The sequence below is a fragment of the Kwoniella shivajii genome, chromosome 5 (genome assembly GCF_035658355.1).
Source record: "Kwoniella shivajii chromosome 5, complete sequence".
NCBI lineage: Eukaryota > Fungi > Basidiomycota > Tremellomycetes > Tremellales > Cryptococcaceae > Kwoniella > Kwoniella shivajii.
In genome coordinates, this window is record NC_085912.1 from 56366 (window position 1) to 68713 (window position 12348).

General features: G+C 43.0%; 6 protein-coding genes across 6 annotated transcripts; 3 read left to right on the forward strand and 3 right to left on the reverse strand.

Annotated features, from left to right (window-relative positions):
• Positions 1–171: 171 nt before the first annotated feature.
• On the reverse strand, positions 172–2417 carry IL334_003779 (uncharacterized protein; the record flags this gene model as incomplete). The annotated part of the gene is made up of 5 exons (XM_062935505.1): positions 172–407; positions 495–987; positions 1059–1972; positions 2049–2104; positions 2179–2417. The coding sequence occupies 5 exons, from the start codon at positions 2415–2417 to the stop codon at positions 172–174; spliced, it is 1938 nt and encodes a 645-aa protein (XP_062791556.1).
• A 700-nt stretch (positions 2418–3117) lies between these two features.
• Positions 3118–4205, forward strand: IL334_003780 (uncharacterized protein; the record flags this gene model as incomplete). Its single annotated transcript, XM_062935506.1, has 2 exons — positions 3118–3450; positions 3525–4205. The coding sequence occupies 2 exons, from the start codon at positions 3118–3120 to the stop codon at positions 4203–4205; spliced, it is 1014 nt and encodes a 337-aa protein (XP_062791557.1).
• Positions 4206–4523: 318 nt separating this feature from the next.
• On the forward strand, positions 4524–6085 carry IL334_003781 (uncharacterized protein; the record flags this gene model as incomplete). The annotated part of the gene is made up of 10 exons (XM_062935507.1): positions 4524–4605; positions 4673–4806; positions 4875–4958; positions 5045–5263; positions 5339–5354; positions 5417–5526; positions 5577–5654; positions 5722–5782; positions 5856–5965; positions 6014–6085. 10 exons carry the CDS (start codon positions 4524–4526, stop codon positions 6083–6085), a joined length of 966 nt encoding a protein of 321 aa, XP_062791558.1.
• Positions 6086–6174: 89 nt separating this feature from the next.
• IL334_003782 (uncharacterized protein) lies at positions 6175–7812 on the reverse strand (the record flags this gene model as incomplete). The annotated part of the gene is made up of 8 exons (XM_062935508.1): positions 6175–6398; positions 6468–6570; positions 6645–6723; positions 6794–6854; positions 6919–7020; positions 7134–7342; positions 7525–7679; positions 7750–7812. 8 exons carry the CDS (start codon positions 7810–7812, stop codon positions 6175–6177), a joined length of 996 nt encoding a protein of 331 aa, XP_062791559.1.
• A 496-nt stretch (positions 7813–8308) lies between these two features.
• IL334_003783 (uncharacterized protein) lies at positions 8309–10382 on the reverse strand (the record flags this gene model as incomplete). Its single annotated transcript, XM_062935509.1, has 5 exons — positions 8309–9301; positions 9367–9599; positions 9670–10017; positions 10072–10167; positions 10331–10382. The coding sequence occupies 5 exons, from the start codon at positions 10380–10382 to the stop codon at positions 8309–8311; spliced, it is 1722 nt and encodes a 573-aa protein (XP_062791560.1).
• Positions 10383–10844: 462 nt separating this feature from the next.
• Positions 10845–12029, forward strand: IL334_003784 (uncharacterized protein; the record flags this gene model as incomplete). The annotated part of the gene is made up of 4 exons (XM_062935510.1): positions 10845–11167; positions 11263–11684; positions 11759–11861; positions 11939–12029. The coding sequence occupies 4 exons, from the start codon at positions 10845–10847 to the stop codon at positions 12027–12029; spliced, it is 939 nt and encodes a 312-aa protein (XP_062791561.1).
• Positions 12030–12348: the final 319 nt, after the last annotated feature.

Genomic DNA, 12348 nt, shown 5'->3' on the forward strand with positions numbered 1-12348 from the left:
GGAGAAAGTCCGAGACTGGATACACAGGAATATACCGAAAATGCATTTGATCATATTGGTTTTCATTATAATTTATAGTCTAAATATGCCTCATACTCCATCTCTGCATGATCAACTTCACCAACCATATCTGTCACATCTTTCTGAGGTAGAAAAGAGTTGAAGTCAAGTTTAAAGTTGGCCTTGAGCGTGGAGTTTTTCGGCAACCTTGGCTTCAACTTCTCTTGCTTTAGCAGCTACAACTTCGGGAGCGGTTTCTTCCTCTGATCTCATGTTGATCTTAGTATCCTCAACTGCGTTGTGTCGGTCATCGAGAACGTAATTCTTGGTACAGAATCCAAAGATCAAAGAAACGAATGACGTGATCAGAGCGGCGAGGTAAAGTGGCTTGATGGCTTCATCGTAGGCTAACAAGAGGGAAATTGAGAAATACGAATGCGAATATCAGCGTCTCATCGATCGATACTCGAGTAAACTGAAATGTATCAACTCACCTTGAACAATCAATGCTCTGGGTTCAGCAGCACGAGCTACGTAAATTGAACCGAAGATTTCGGCAAGAGCAGTCGCGTTGTGTTCGTAATAATCACCGACGTATTTCTCGAGTAACATTGGGACTCTTCTGTTCCATACTGAAGCAGCTATGGCGGACCCGATAGCACCACCAATTGAAGTCCAGAGGGCCAAGATAGAAGCGGCAAGAGCCATATCATTGTGTGTGACTGAAGCTTGAGATGCGACTTGAGATGAAATAACCGAAATTCCACCACCGAGCGAAATGAATACTCTTGAACAAACAACAACAGCGTTACCACCGTTACCGGCCACCAATAAATAGTTCAATCCCATACCGAGAATTCGGAAACAAAGTCCAGAAATTTGAAGATACTTGAATCGATGGGTGTATCGTTGGATCAATCCTGCAGGTACAGCAAATCCACAAAGACCAACTGTAAGGATGTTCAAAATATATGTGTAGTTTTTGGACTGGCAGAATAAACGTTGAATAACGTCAGTAACGTATCCAATTTGACAGCGTAGATGGTTAAAAAACTCACATCGTAGTCTCGAGCGACCCAGAGCCAAGATGACCAATAAGCATCTGAAAGATAACCGGAGAAATAGTACATGAAGTCGATACCAACTGCGCAAATAAAGGTTCTGTTGAAGATTCGAAGCGGCATGATTGGGTGAGAAGCGAATTTCCATTCCCAAACGATTGTAGCGATGAAAAGGATACCACCGACTACTAGAAGAGCAATCATTGAAGGGTTGGCATAACCACCAATCGCGGTAGAGGACAAGGTGAAAGGTGTAAGAATACAACCGAAAGCGAAGCCAAGTAACAAAAGCCCAACAGCGTCGATCTTTCGAGCGTAATCGAGTAAGATGGCGGTGATGGATTTCTTGGGTGCTTGCGTTTTGGATAAGATTCGTTCACGAGCGTAACTTGAAGAAGCGAGCGAGAGGGCTCCAACCTTCTTGGCTCTGTGATCGGCCCAGAATAGGATCAAGACAGCTGGGGTGACAACAGCTGGCATGATGATACAAAACATTCCGAAACCCCATCTCCAACCGTCAGTAGTGGTGTAAGCTCCAATACCATCCGCGATGTTTCCGGCAACAAAGGCGAATGGAATGTAAGGAAGGGACACGAGACCATTGACGAGACCTCGGTATTGTAGTGAAGTGATATCACCAAGTAATATAGTTTGAACGAAACTGAGAGCAGTGTTTCCGAGTGTATAGATGATTTGACCGGCGGCTACGTCGGCGACATTTCGTGATGAAGCGACAACAATGTAACCAATAGTGTAGAATACGACACCGAAGGCAATGGCGAAAGGTCTTGACCAAAGATCGGCAAGTTTGGCAATGAATGGTTGAGCAACACCGGACATGATGGATGTAATGACCGCGATCGTACCGAGGACGGTGTGTTCACCGAAAGCAGAAGTCGCAAAGGGAACATCTGTAGGCCAATTGGTCAATATATTTGTTAAGGATAACCCGATAGACTTTGGCCTGTGTGAAGATCTGCCACCTACAGTTATAAGTGGTATTTGAACTCAAAGCAAAAGCACAAGCGATGAGTCCAATAGAACTGGAAAAATGTTCGCAATCAGTGAAGATCGTACAACGAAACGGTTGGAAGGTAAATATGGGAGAAGCACTTACACCCAGAGTACCCAGATTTTGGTACCTTTACCGAAAACCAGATACAATGCCTCGATCTTAGCGACACCAGGATATTTCTCGACAGTCTCAAAGCTCTGACTGTCTGATCCATCTTCGGTAGGATTCTCAGCATCATGAGGAACCGACTTTGCGTCTTTGTGGTTGAGATCGGTGTCGGCGCGCTCGAAACCTGGTCTTTCACTAAGGTGAGGAACGTCTAGAGAAGTCCTTAACGCCATTTTTGTGGGTTATTGCTACTTGAATGAGATATTCTTGAAGGAGAACTGAGTCAAGGTCAAGCAAGTGTACCGTTCACGCTGGTATATATACCTACGAACAAGACATACATAGGTCCAACCAATTTTTGCTCTTTTTTCGAATCACGTATGTGTGGAGTTTTCATTTTCGGTAATTTTCGGAATGTCTAATCAGATAGCGAGATCAGCGAGTTTCCAAACTTTCAATCTGGAACATCTTTCTCTGGTTCTTGTGTGGAGCGCATCGTGTGAAAGCTTTCTTTGTACAAGCACAAGGGGGGATAAGCTGGGAAGGGAGGTTTTGTCAGCCACGGAAGTTTTTTTCGGCCGATATCAGATAAAAAAAGGTATCTCAATTAAGGGACCGTATAATTTGGATAATCTGATAAAGGCCCAACCTGTGAGTAACAGTCTAGAAGAGACCGATAAAGTCCCCTAATTAGGAAACTCGGTTCTGCTTTTCTTTCTTTCTTTCCTATGAATGCATTCTTCTCTTCTCGCTTAGGGTGACCAACAGTGCCTGATCTAGCTACAAACTGCGAACTCGATTACATCTCACTAGGGACATCCTCCTTTGCCTGTCCCGACCACGAATCGAATATATCGCCAAGCATAGCTTTTTCCTTTCTTTTCCTGAACTTTTACCCGATTGCTCCCACTTCGTAAAGAACAAGAGCTCGACATGGGCTCCACTATACAACGCTGTCTGACTTCCCAGGTACTCCGCCAAACACAACGGCAGCAGCAACGACGATACGGTCGGAGTTACTCGAATGCTTCCGCGAGTGCGGTCGATCACTGGATCCAGTCAATGGTGACTCGACCTAAGAAGGTTTCGCACGACACCATTGATGTCGAGCGGGCGAGTCAATTGAAGCGTATTCTGCCTACTCGTCAAAAAGGAGATTATGTCCAAGATGCACATATCGGGGAAATTCTTCCACCTTCACATCATCTGGTCTTCTTTAGGCCGAAGCCTATGCTGCGTGATTTAGGTTCGGATGGATCCTCAACTGTCAGTCTTCTCCTTAAATCTCGGACAATCGAAGAAAATAGCCTTTTGCTGACTTCCTCGACGATATTGTGCAGGAATACAATGCTCCCAACCCATATACTAGACGTATGTGGGCAGGAGGAAAGATGATGTGGTCCAACAAAACTTCACTGAGAATAGGAGATGAAATGACTCAAATCGTTACTGTGCCCAAAGTGGAGCTGAAAAAGGATATGATCTTTGTTCATCAACAGTTATCCATTTATCCAGGCATCATCTCAGATGCGAACGAAGCTTGGGCTGTGAAAGAGATTCGTACACATGTATTCAGGAAACAAGAAGATCCGTTGAAAACAAGCGCTCCGATTCAAGAGAAGAATACGAATGCTATCACTTACGATGACGAGATAAACGCATCAGATACAGATCAGGCGCCTGTTTCGTTTCAGTACACTCCAAATACACCATCATTGTTCTTATACTCTGCTCTTACTCATAATCCACATAAAGTACATTATGATCACCCCTGGACCATCAATAAAGAACGCCATCCAGCACCTTTAGTTCACGGTCCTCTGAATGCAACTTTACTTGTAGAATTGGCCTCGGGATTTGACGATAGATTGTTGAAATCTTTTTCCTACAGAGCTACTGGTCCAATGATAGTAGATAAAGAGATAAAGATGACGGGAAAGTGGAATGATAGGGGATTATTGGAATTGGATGCCGCACAAGGCGGTAAGATAGGTATGAAAGCTACGGCGGAATACCATTGAATGCATCTTTGAGGTGACTACCTCAAGGCTCATTACATCAGCAGATCAAATGGTATCTTTTTGTCCCTAATGCATGGCGCCGTTGGCGGCTTGATTTGTATCGATAAGAGACAGCATGGACGACTCCAAAAACGTCCGAAGATGTTTGCAAGAGTGGAGGTGATCCAATGATTATTCACCAAACGCAAGAAGCCATAAAGCCATTATCTTTCAATCTCAACATACTGTACTTGACTTTCGTCTATGTATCTGCCCTTCCAATATCCAATCATGCCGTCATTCCAGTCCTCGGTAATCTCAAGGATCAGTACAAATACCATGTCGAAGCGGTGTATATGGTGTAGGTTCCTTTCAACGACGGGTACAAAAACTCCAGTCTCCAGACGAGCAATGTTATATGGTCAGTCCACGGTTTGGTCTTTCCGTGCTCACAGTCGATTTTGGCTGAATGTAGTACTTTATAATAGTACCTGGATCTAATCCGCGAATGCTCGAGAAATCTTTGTCAAATCCTGCCGATTCAATAGCGTATGATTTGGAAGATAGCGTAGCTCCTGGAAAGAAAGACGAAGCCAGAGGATTGGTCTCTGAATTTCTCAATGTGGGTACATCGCCTTTGAATCATGAGACGCTGTTTGTATCTCTGCTGATAGGTGAGCTGTGCCGCAGGGTGATAGAAGACCAAAAGGAGAAGTAGTAGCTCGTATAAATGCTATAGGGACAGGATATGAAGATGATGATTTGAATGCGGTTGTAAGTTCGACCCATCTCAAATTCCTTCCACCGTTCCTCGTTTCATAGCATTTGTGCTCACGGGATCCTGCTATCTCACGGAATAGCTGTCTACCAAGCACCTTTCAGCAATTGCGTTACCCAAAACGAATTCAGCAGAACATATATCCTATCTCATATCAAAAATAAATGCCCTAGCTCCTTCACACAAAAGAACTGGGGGAGAGAAACCGCTTAAGATAATAGCTATGATCGAAAGTGCAAGAGCTATGGTAGCCATTGAGTCTATTGCAGCTAGTGGGAAAGGTCATTTGGATGCTCTACTTGTGAGTGCTCAGACTCTTTTAATCACCTTTCCCGTGAAGAAATGAAATGAGACCGATCATTGTGCCAATGGATAGTTTGCCGCTGAGGATTGTAAGTACAACCGCTATCTCTTCACTGCAGTACGCTGATCTAATATTCACATCTCGCTTCAGATTGTGCGGATGTTGGCTTAACGCGGACACCTTCAAGAGAGGAACTGTTGTATCCCAGATCGAGATTGGTAACGACGGCTAAAGCTTTCGGATTACAAGCTATCGACTTGGTAAGGAAGCTCACGGGGGTTCTTAGTGTGTGCTCACTTTTGTCTACTAGGTTTGTGTGAATTACAAAGATCCGGATGTACTGAGAGAAGAATCGGAAGAAGGGAAGAGATTAGGATTCGATGGTAAAGTGAGTCAAGCAGGGCGATGCAGACAATCAGATCGGGTTGGCTGAGGAGAGCTGATCAACCTTTTAGCAAGCAATACATCCTGATCAAGTTGACATTATACATCGCTCCTTTTCACCTAATGATCAATGTAAGATACCAGCGTAAAACCCATGCCTGACCGTGTCAGGTAGGAAATATAGCTTATATAATGGTTTTGTCAGCTATACTCAAAGCCGCTCGAGTGAAATTCTCCTTCGAACATCATGATAAGGCGGGGAAAGGTGCATATACCTTAGATGGGATGATGATTGATGCTCCTGTATATAAGCAGGTAAGTCGCGATATTTTCTGGTCGAGGAAGCTAATGTGAAATTTGAAGGCTATTAAAGTCCTCGCGCAGGCAGAATCAGCTGGATTGGATATTCCACAAATTACAGTAGAAGATATATAATCTTGACCACTTGATTTTTGTATCGATAAATCAATACATGTATCATATGATCTGATATTTGGTACATACAAACGAATAACGCCTTCCCATCAAGTATTCCCTGGAACATCATCTTCTTCCTCTTTCACCGCTAAAGACTTAAGAGCTTTCTCCAGAGGTTCATTCCCACCTAAATCTTCGATCTCATCCTCAATTTGTCTTTGCAATTCAATCAATATCTTTTTCGTATACACAAAGGTTTTCGTTTCGTCTCGAAGATAATCTACAACATGTTTCTTCAGCGATGTTGAATTTGTTTTCTTCTGTAAAATATCTGATCGAATTATGAAAAGAGGTATAAGCGGGAGTCTTGAACATTATATAGCGAGACGAGGATACTCACTCAGTATTTGTCTATTGCGATCATCCGCTCTCACTCCATGTACAACAGGGAAACTGAATTTTCCCTCGGTCAGATCTTCTGCGAATCCTTTATTTGCTTCATACTGCGATATATCGTTCATTGTGTTAGAATTTATGCTTTGAGACAGAGCGATATTTAAATTGCAGTGTTGCTCACCTCGCTAGATTGGAGATTCATATAATCATCTCGGATCTGGAACCATACAGATATCAGGTTTACGAGTGGGACGTAATCGCTGATCAAACAAGATTTCATCAGCTTTCTAACTACCAAGATATCACGATGATCAGGCCTAAATGACATACGCTTCCGAAGCGGATTTTGCCATCATCAGCTTGACCGCCAGTCTCAGTAATCCTCCGGCTTCTACATTGACGCATCAGCTGCTAGGGTCACGGCGGTTTACTACAGGTAAATATTGTTCACTCACTGCCTAAGACCATGTCCACATATTCTTTCTCTGTAGGACAAGTAAGAGTGTCCCTCCAGAATAGATCAAGGCCTTGTCCTCTATGAAGCTCCAGAAGTTCCTCTAAGGAGCATATCGATCAGTGAGTAAGGATGAAAATTGAGAAAAAACGTGCAGTGTCAGACGGGTGTGAAGCAGGTACTATGTCTTGAAGATGAGTGACTGAAACAACGTACCAGTTACGAGGCCAACCACATCAACATCTTTGCCTTTACCTTTCCCTTTTGCTTCATCTGTACATCCATTCGTCCTGAGCTGCAGGAGCTCCTGCATGGCCAGGAAGTAAACGTAATTTGCTGTGTTTATGGTTTGCGGTATACCGTATATGGTGTGAGCTACAGGTAATCCACGTCGAAGTTCTGAATTATCTTCTACGTCGTCCATCCTGTGAGATATGCAATGATGTCAGTCAGCTTTTGTATCTCAACCCACCCGTAACACCGTAATTAAATCCCCATATTCAAATTATCTGCAGTGACTGGAAGGAATGAAAAGGCCAATATTGATAATCCTGCTTATATCTTCCGGGACCCTTCCTTCCCAGCTGAACGAGTTAAGCTCACTCACAGTAAACTAGCATTGTGTAACATCCTTACTACCCTCGTAACTACTTTCAAGTCTGCTTCAGGTACTTGCAACCATAAGTTGAAAGCTTCTATCAACTTTGATCGAAATTCTTTCCCTGGATTTTTCGATATATAGGTATATGGTTCAAGTATAGTCTGAGTGACGAGCATGGGACACGTAACATTAACGACTGTGCTGAAGCGTGAGGGATATACAAGGACTTACTCTTTCTTGAGACTCGCTCCATCCTGGAGTCTTGAGGGTTTTGCGCAGATTGGAGTAGTCCATATTTACTATGATGACGCTACAGATCAATGAACGAAGAGGAAGTCAGGATGAGGGAATTTCACTGATACAGGATGTCGGTCGAGCGAATGTGTGTAGGTGGCTCAACTTCAGGTTGATAGAGTTACACGATGAGTATGGGTATGATAGTTTGTCTTACTGAAGATTTGTTTTTGATCCAATTGACAGACGTGGACCTTTTGGGAAGATGGAAGATGGGAGATGGGATTGAATGGTGGAGGTTGAACTGATGACGACGGGTGGCAAAATGACAGTGAGCTCATCCATTCACTTAATCACCTACAAGCAGCCTAAGACGACGTCGATCAGGAGCAGGAGCGCATACATGAATCACTATGAAGTATTGTGAGGAACAGGACATAAGGTTGCAAAGCAATACATGATGTACACAGCATACATAGATCAAAACAACGAGAGATTACAACAGAGTGACAAGCGAAACTCAATTAAATTATTATTCGTTAATGGCGTTAATGCCTTATCCATCGTGATCATCAACGACCCACCAGCCTACACCTTGTTTCCTTAGATGACCTTTACTTTGTGCCCATTCCAAGGCATCTTCAATGTTCCAATCACCTATTCTTTCCCATCTGCCATCTTCACCCCATCTTTTGAAAATGATCGTCAATTCATCCACTGTCACCCCATTTGAGGTCTTGGGATCGTTCTTCCTCCTAATGGTCCTACTTCTCAACTCTTTTTCAGCGACCATATGTGGTACACACAACGGGAATAATAATTGTGGAGGTAACGGTAGATATCCATATCTATCCGACGATGTGATTGATGCTGAAACCTGAGAAAGAGGTAAAGTAACTTGAACCAAAGAACCTTCTTCTGATATAGCTCTAATAGCCCATGAAACCAATCTTTCCATCCTTCTCCGTCTTTCCTTGTCATCAATTGTTGAGGCTTCGACCTCGCCATTCGTTAAGAGAACTTTACGTTCGGATTCCAAAACAAAATCTTTCTTGGTAGCTGTACCATCTCTGATTCTTCGCCGTCTTCGTCTGTCTTCTTTACGTGCTTCATTGTCTACTACTAGCCTCGCAAGGGTATACAATCGATCGTTAGAAAGCAGTGAGATAGGGGTAAATGCTTGAAGGATGTTTGGTGTCGAGGTCATGGAGGATGTGAGACGAGTGGATTTACGAGATATAAACGATTTCTGCGTTGGGGTGACTGGGCTTTCAGCGGGTAACGTATTCATTCGAGTACTTGGTGTGAAGATGCCGACGGTGTCGGATCCATAACTACTCTTCAATACACTCTTCCTTTTACCAGCTGATTTGTTGGTATTTCGATATTCGGGGAAGAAATTTTCGAGTTCTTGGCGAAGTTTTGTTGATCCAATTTCAGAAGCTTGAATTAAGGCTCGAACAGTCTCTTGTGTCATGTGATCTAACATGTATTGACGGAAAGTTCGATCTGTAAGTTGGGATGAACGGAGTTTCGTAGGATCACGTAGCTGAAGATGTAATCGTGTATCAGCAAGACATCTTCAGATTCCTTGTTTTCCAAGATTACACTCACTTCTGGTTCTGCGTCTATCATACTTAATTCACTAGGAGCTTCACTCGTCAATGTAGTTTCGAAACCAACAGAAAAGCTTGGATCGATCATGGATGAGTCCTTATAGGGTGAAGATATATTAAATCGATTCGAATTAGAGAGATCTGGGATGAGGAAAGGACGTGAATATAAAATGTGATGGAGTTTGTGCACTTGAGCTGTATGGATAAATTGATCATCTGGATCTACCACGACTGCAAGCGAAAAAGAATGTTAGTATACCCAGTCGAGTAAAGTCCTTCAAAGTGTATTCGGAATACTCACTCATTGATCCTCCGGCATTTTCATCCACAACCACTTGTCTTACCCATTCACTGCTTCCATCTGATTTCCTTCTTATCCATTCATCCACTTTACCTATTACCCGAACTGTATCTCCAACTCTGACATCTTTCCTTTCATACACCTTTGTGTCGGACCATTTTGATACTCTAACAGATTCTATTGATTCTTCTGCAGCTTTTCTTTTCGCTTCTCGACGTTCGCCAGGTGTAAGGAAAGATGTAGAGACAGAGAGGCTTTTAGAAGGTTTGACGGAAGTGGACTTGGGAGGTTTCATAAGTGATAATCGAATCAAGACAGGAAGGACATGTATGCCGTCTCCATCATCAACTGCAACGTCTATTTAGCCTCGATAACAAGGCTGATGAAATGAAGCTGACTTACGTGTGACCGTCATTGCGGATTCCTTATGATCTACTCCTGCTACCCAAGCTACTATCTCGACCATTTTACAAGGAAACTGATTGAGTAGGAAAATGTCTGTTGCGTTATGAGCATTGTCAACATCAACGCTTCACATATAATCCATCTTCTCTCTCTAAGGGTAATGCCTGTCACATCCACATATACACAACACATTTCGTTGAGGTGAAATTGGCAAATGGCTACTTCCTGAATTGTCATAATTCAAGCGTTTACTCACCTCTAGAGCTATATATCATCCCTTCCATACCTTGCTGTACTAGAGCTTGCATCTTATAGACATCATTTATAAAGCATTTCGCTATGGCTTGAGGGCGATGCGACCAGCTAATCAACGAGGGCAGCGATGGAAGGTGGTCCAAGTCGCATTTTGAGCTTGACGCGTATGTACATGTTGATTTTGTGTAAGAACACTGTATACCCCTGTGAGGAGTACGAAGATGGGCCATTTGAATGCTATATCACCATGGCTGTGATGTTCTGCTGGGGACTGATTGACGTTCCGATGAGATGATGAAGAGTTGAATGAGGATGCAACAAGACGATGAGAATTGAAAAATGATTTGTTTACGAGGTTGATATGGATGCTTTTCATCTTTCATCATTTCGGCGTTCTCCTTTTGCTTTCTTTCTGGGAATTTAAGTCTCTCATCATCATCACTCCACCCATCTTAAAACTTGCTTTGCATCATTGTTCCACTTGCATTGCTTCTTTTGAAATATCGAAGGACAAGATGTCGAGACCTATCGCTACGTTCCTACCGACTATACGTCGATCAGTGTTTCCCACGCTGAAAAACAACATCTCTCGACAGCCTATTCGATTCAATACCACCTCCACATCTTCCGCCACCACCACTTCACCTAAATACACTACGAAAACCAACTATCGCTCGAATCTTTTCAAGCCCACGACACTGGTGTTGATATGTGTACCGATATTGACTGGGTTCCTGGGTGTATGGCAAATACAAAGATTGAAATGGAAGTTAGATCTGATAGATGAAGTAGATAGGAATTTACAGAAAAGACCGATGTTATTACCTGATAACATAAAGTAAGTGGTCGAATCATTGTAGATTGGATATCCTGTATCACGTCGATATGTATATGTGAGACGGTGAAGCTGACTACTTGGGGATTCATCTTTAGTTTATCTGCTTTACCTGAATTTGCATTTCGAAGGGTAATATTAAGAGGTCATTTCGAAGGACCACCTATTTTATTAGGACCTCAAACTAAAGATGGTTTCCCAGGATATCATTTGATCTTACCATTCGTTCGAGAATCAGGATCGACTATCCTAGTCAACAGAGGATACATCACCACTACAAGAGCAACAGCTATCAGAGAAGGTAAACAGGCTCCACCGGGATTATCGATCGATGGTAAAAGCGATGGGAAACAGTACGAGATCGAGGGAATGTTGACCCGCCCCGGAGAGAAAACAGTCTGGACACCTGATAACAACACAGACACTAACGAATGGTTCTGGAAAGACATAAACGGAATGGCACAATGGTTGGGTGAGAATGGAAGAGAAGTTCAGCCTGTTTTAGTTGATGCGATAGAGGGTAAGCTCATGTGATCCAGGGGGGGAACGCTGTTGTGGCTCAGCTGATAAATCATTCTGGTCCGCTGATACCAGAACCCGATGCTGCTCCTACCATGTTGATGAATCAAGGTATACCAGTTGGAAGACCACCTCATGTTGAACTGAGGAATCAACACGCTCAATATGCTGCGATCTGGTAAGTGGATTGATAGGTTTTCCACCCCATTTCTCTCTATTAGAGAAGTGATTGCTGATCTTCTCATTAAACACTAGGCTATCGTTGTCGGCGTCCACAACAGTCATGTTGGCGTATGTCCTGACGAGGGGTAAAGGTGGAGCAAAGAGCAGAAGACCGAGGATTTAGGTGTAGTCTACAGCGTTACTGCCAGGAACATTACTATCATATTTGCATATGCATTACTTTCCACTCATCGACCTTGACGACGTAATATGCGAAGTCATGTCCAGTTTTCCTGTTCCATGCTTGAAAGCTGTAATATGATAAATGAAGTCTGATTTCGATTGTTATACCATGTCATAATTGAAATCCAATGATGATTCCCATAAACTCCACTTTACCTCCTGCCAACGCGACAAATTCATTTCATCAAGAATTCCTTTCTTCTTCTTCTTTTTTGCTTCCACATCATTTGCACTCACGTCTCTTTGTATTGGACAGAAGT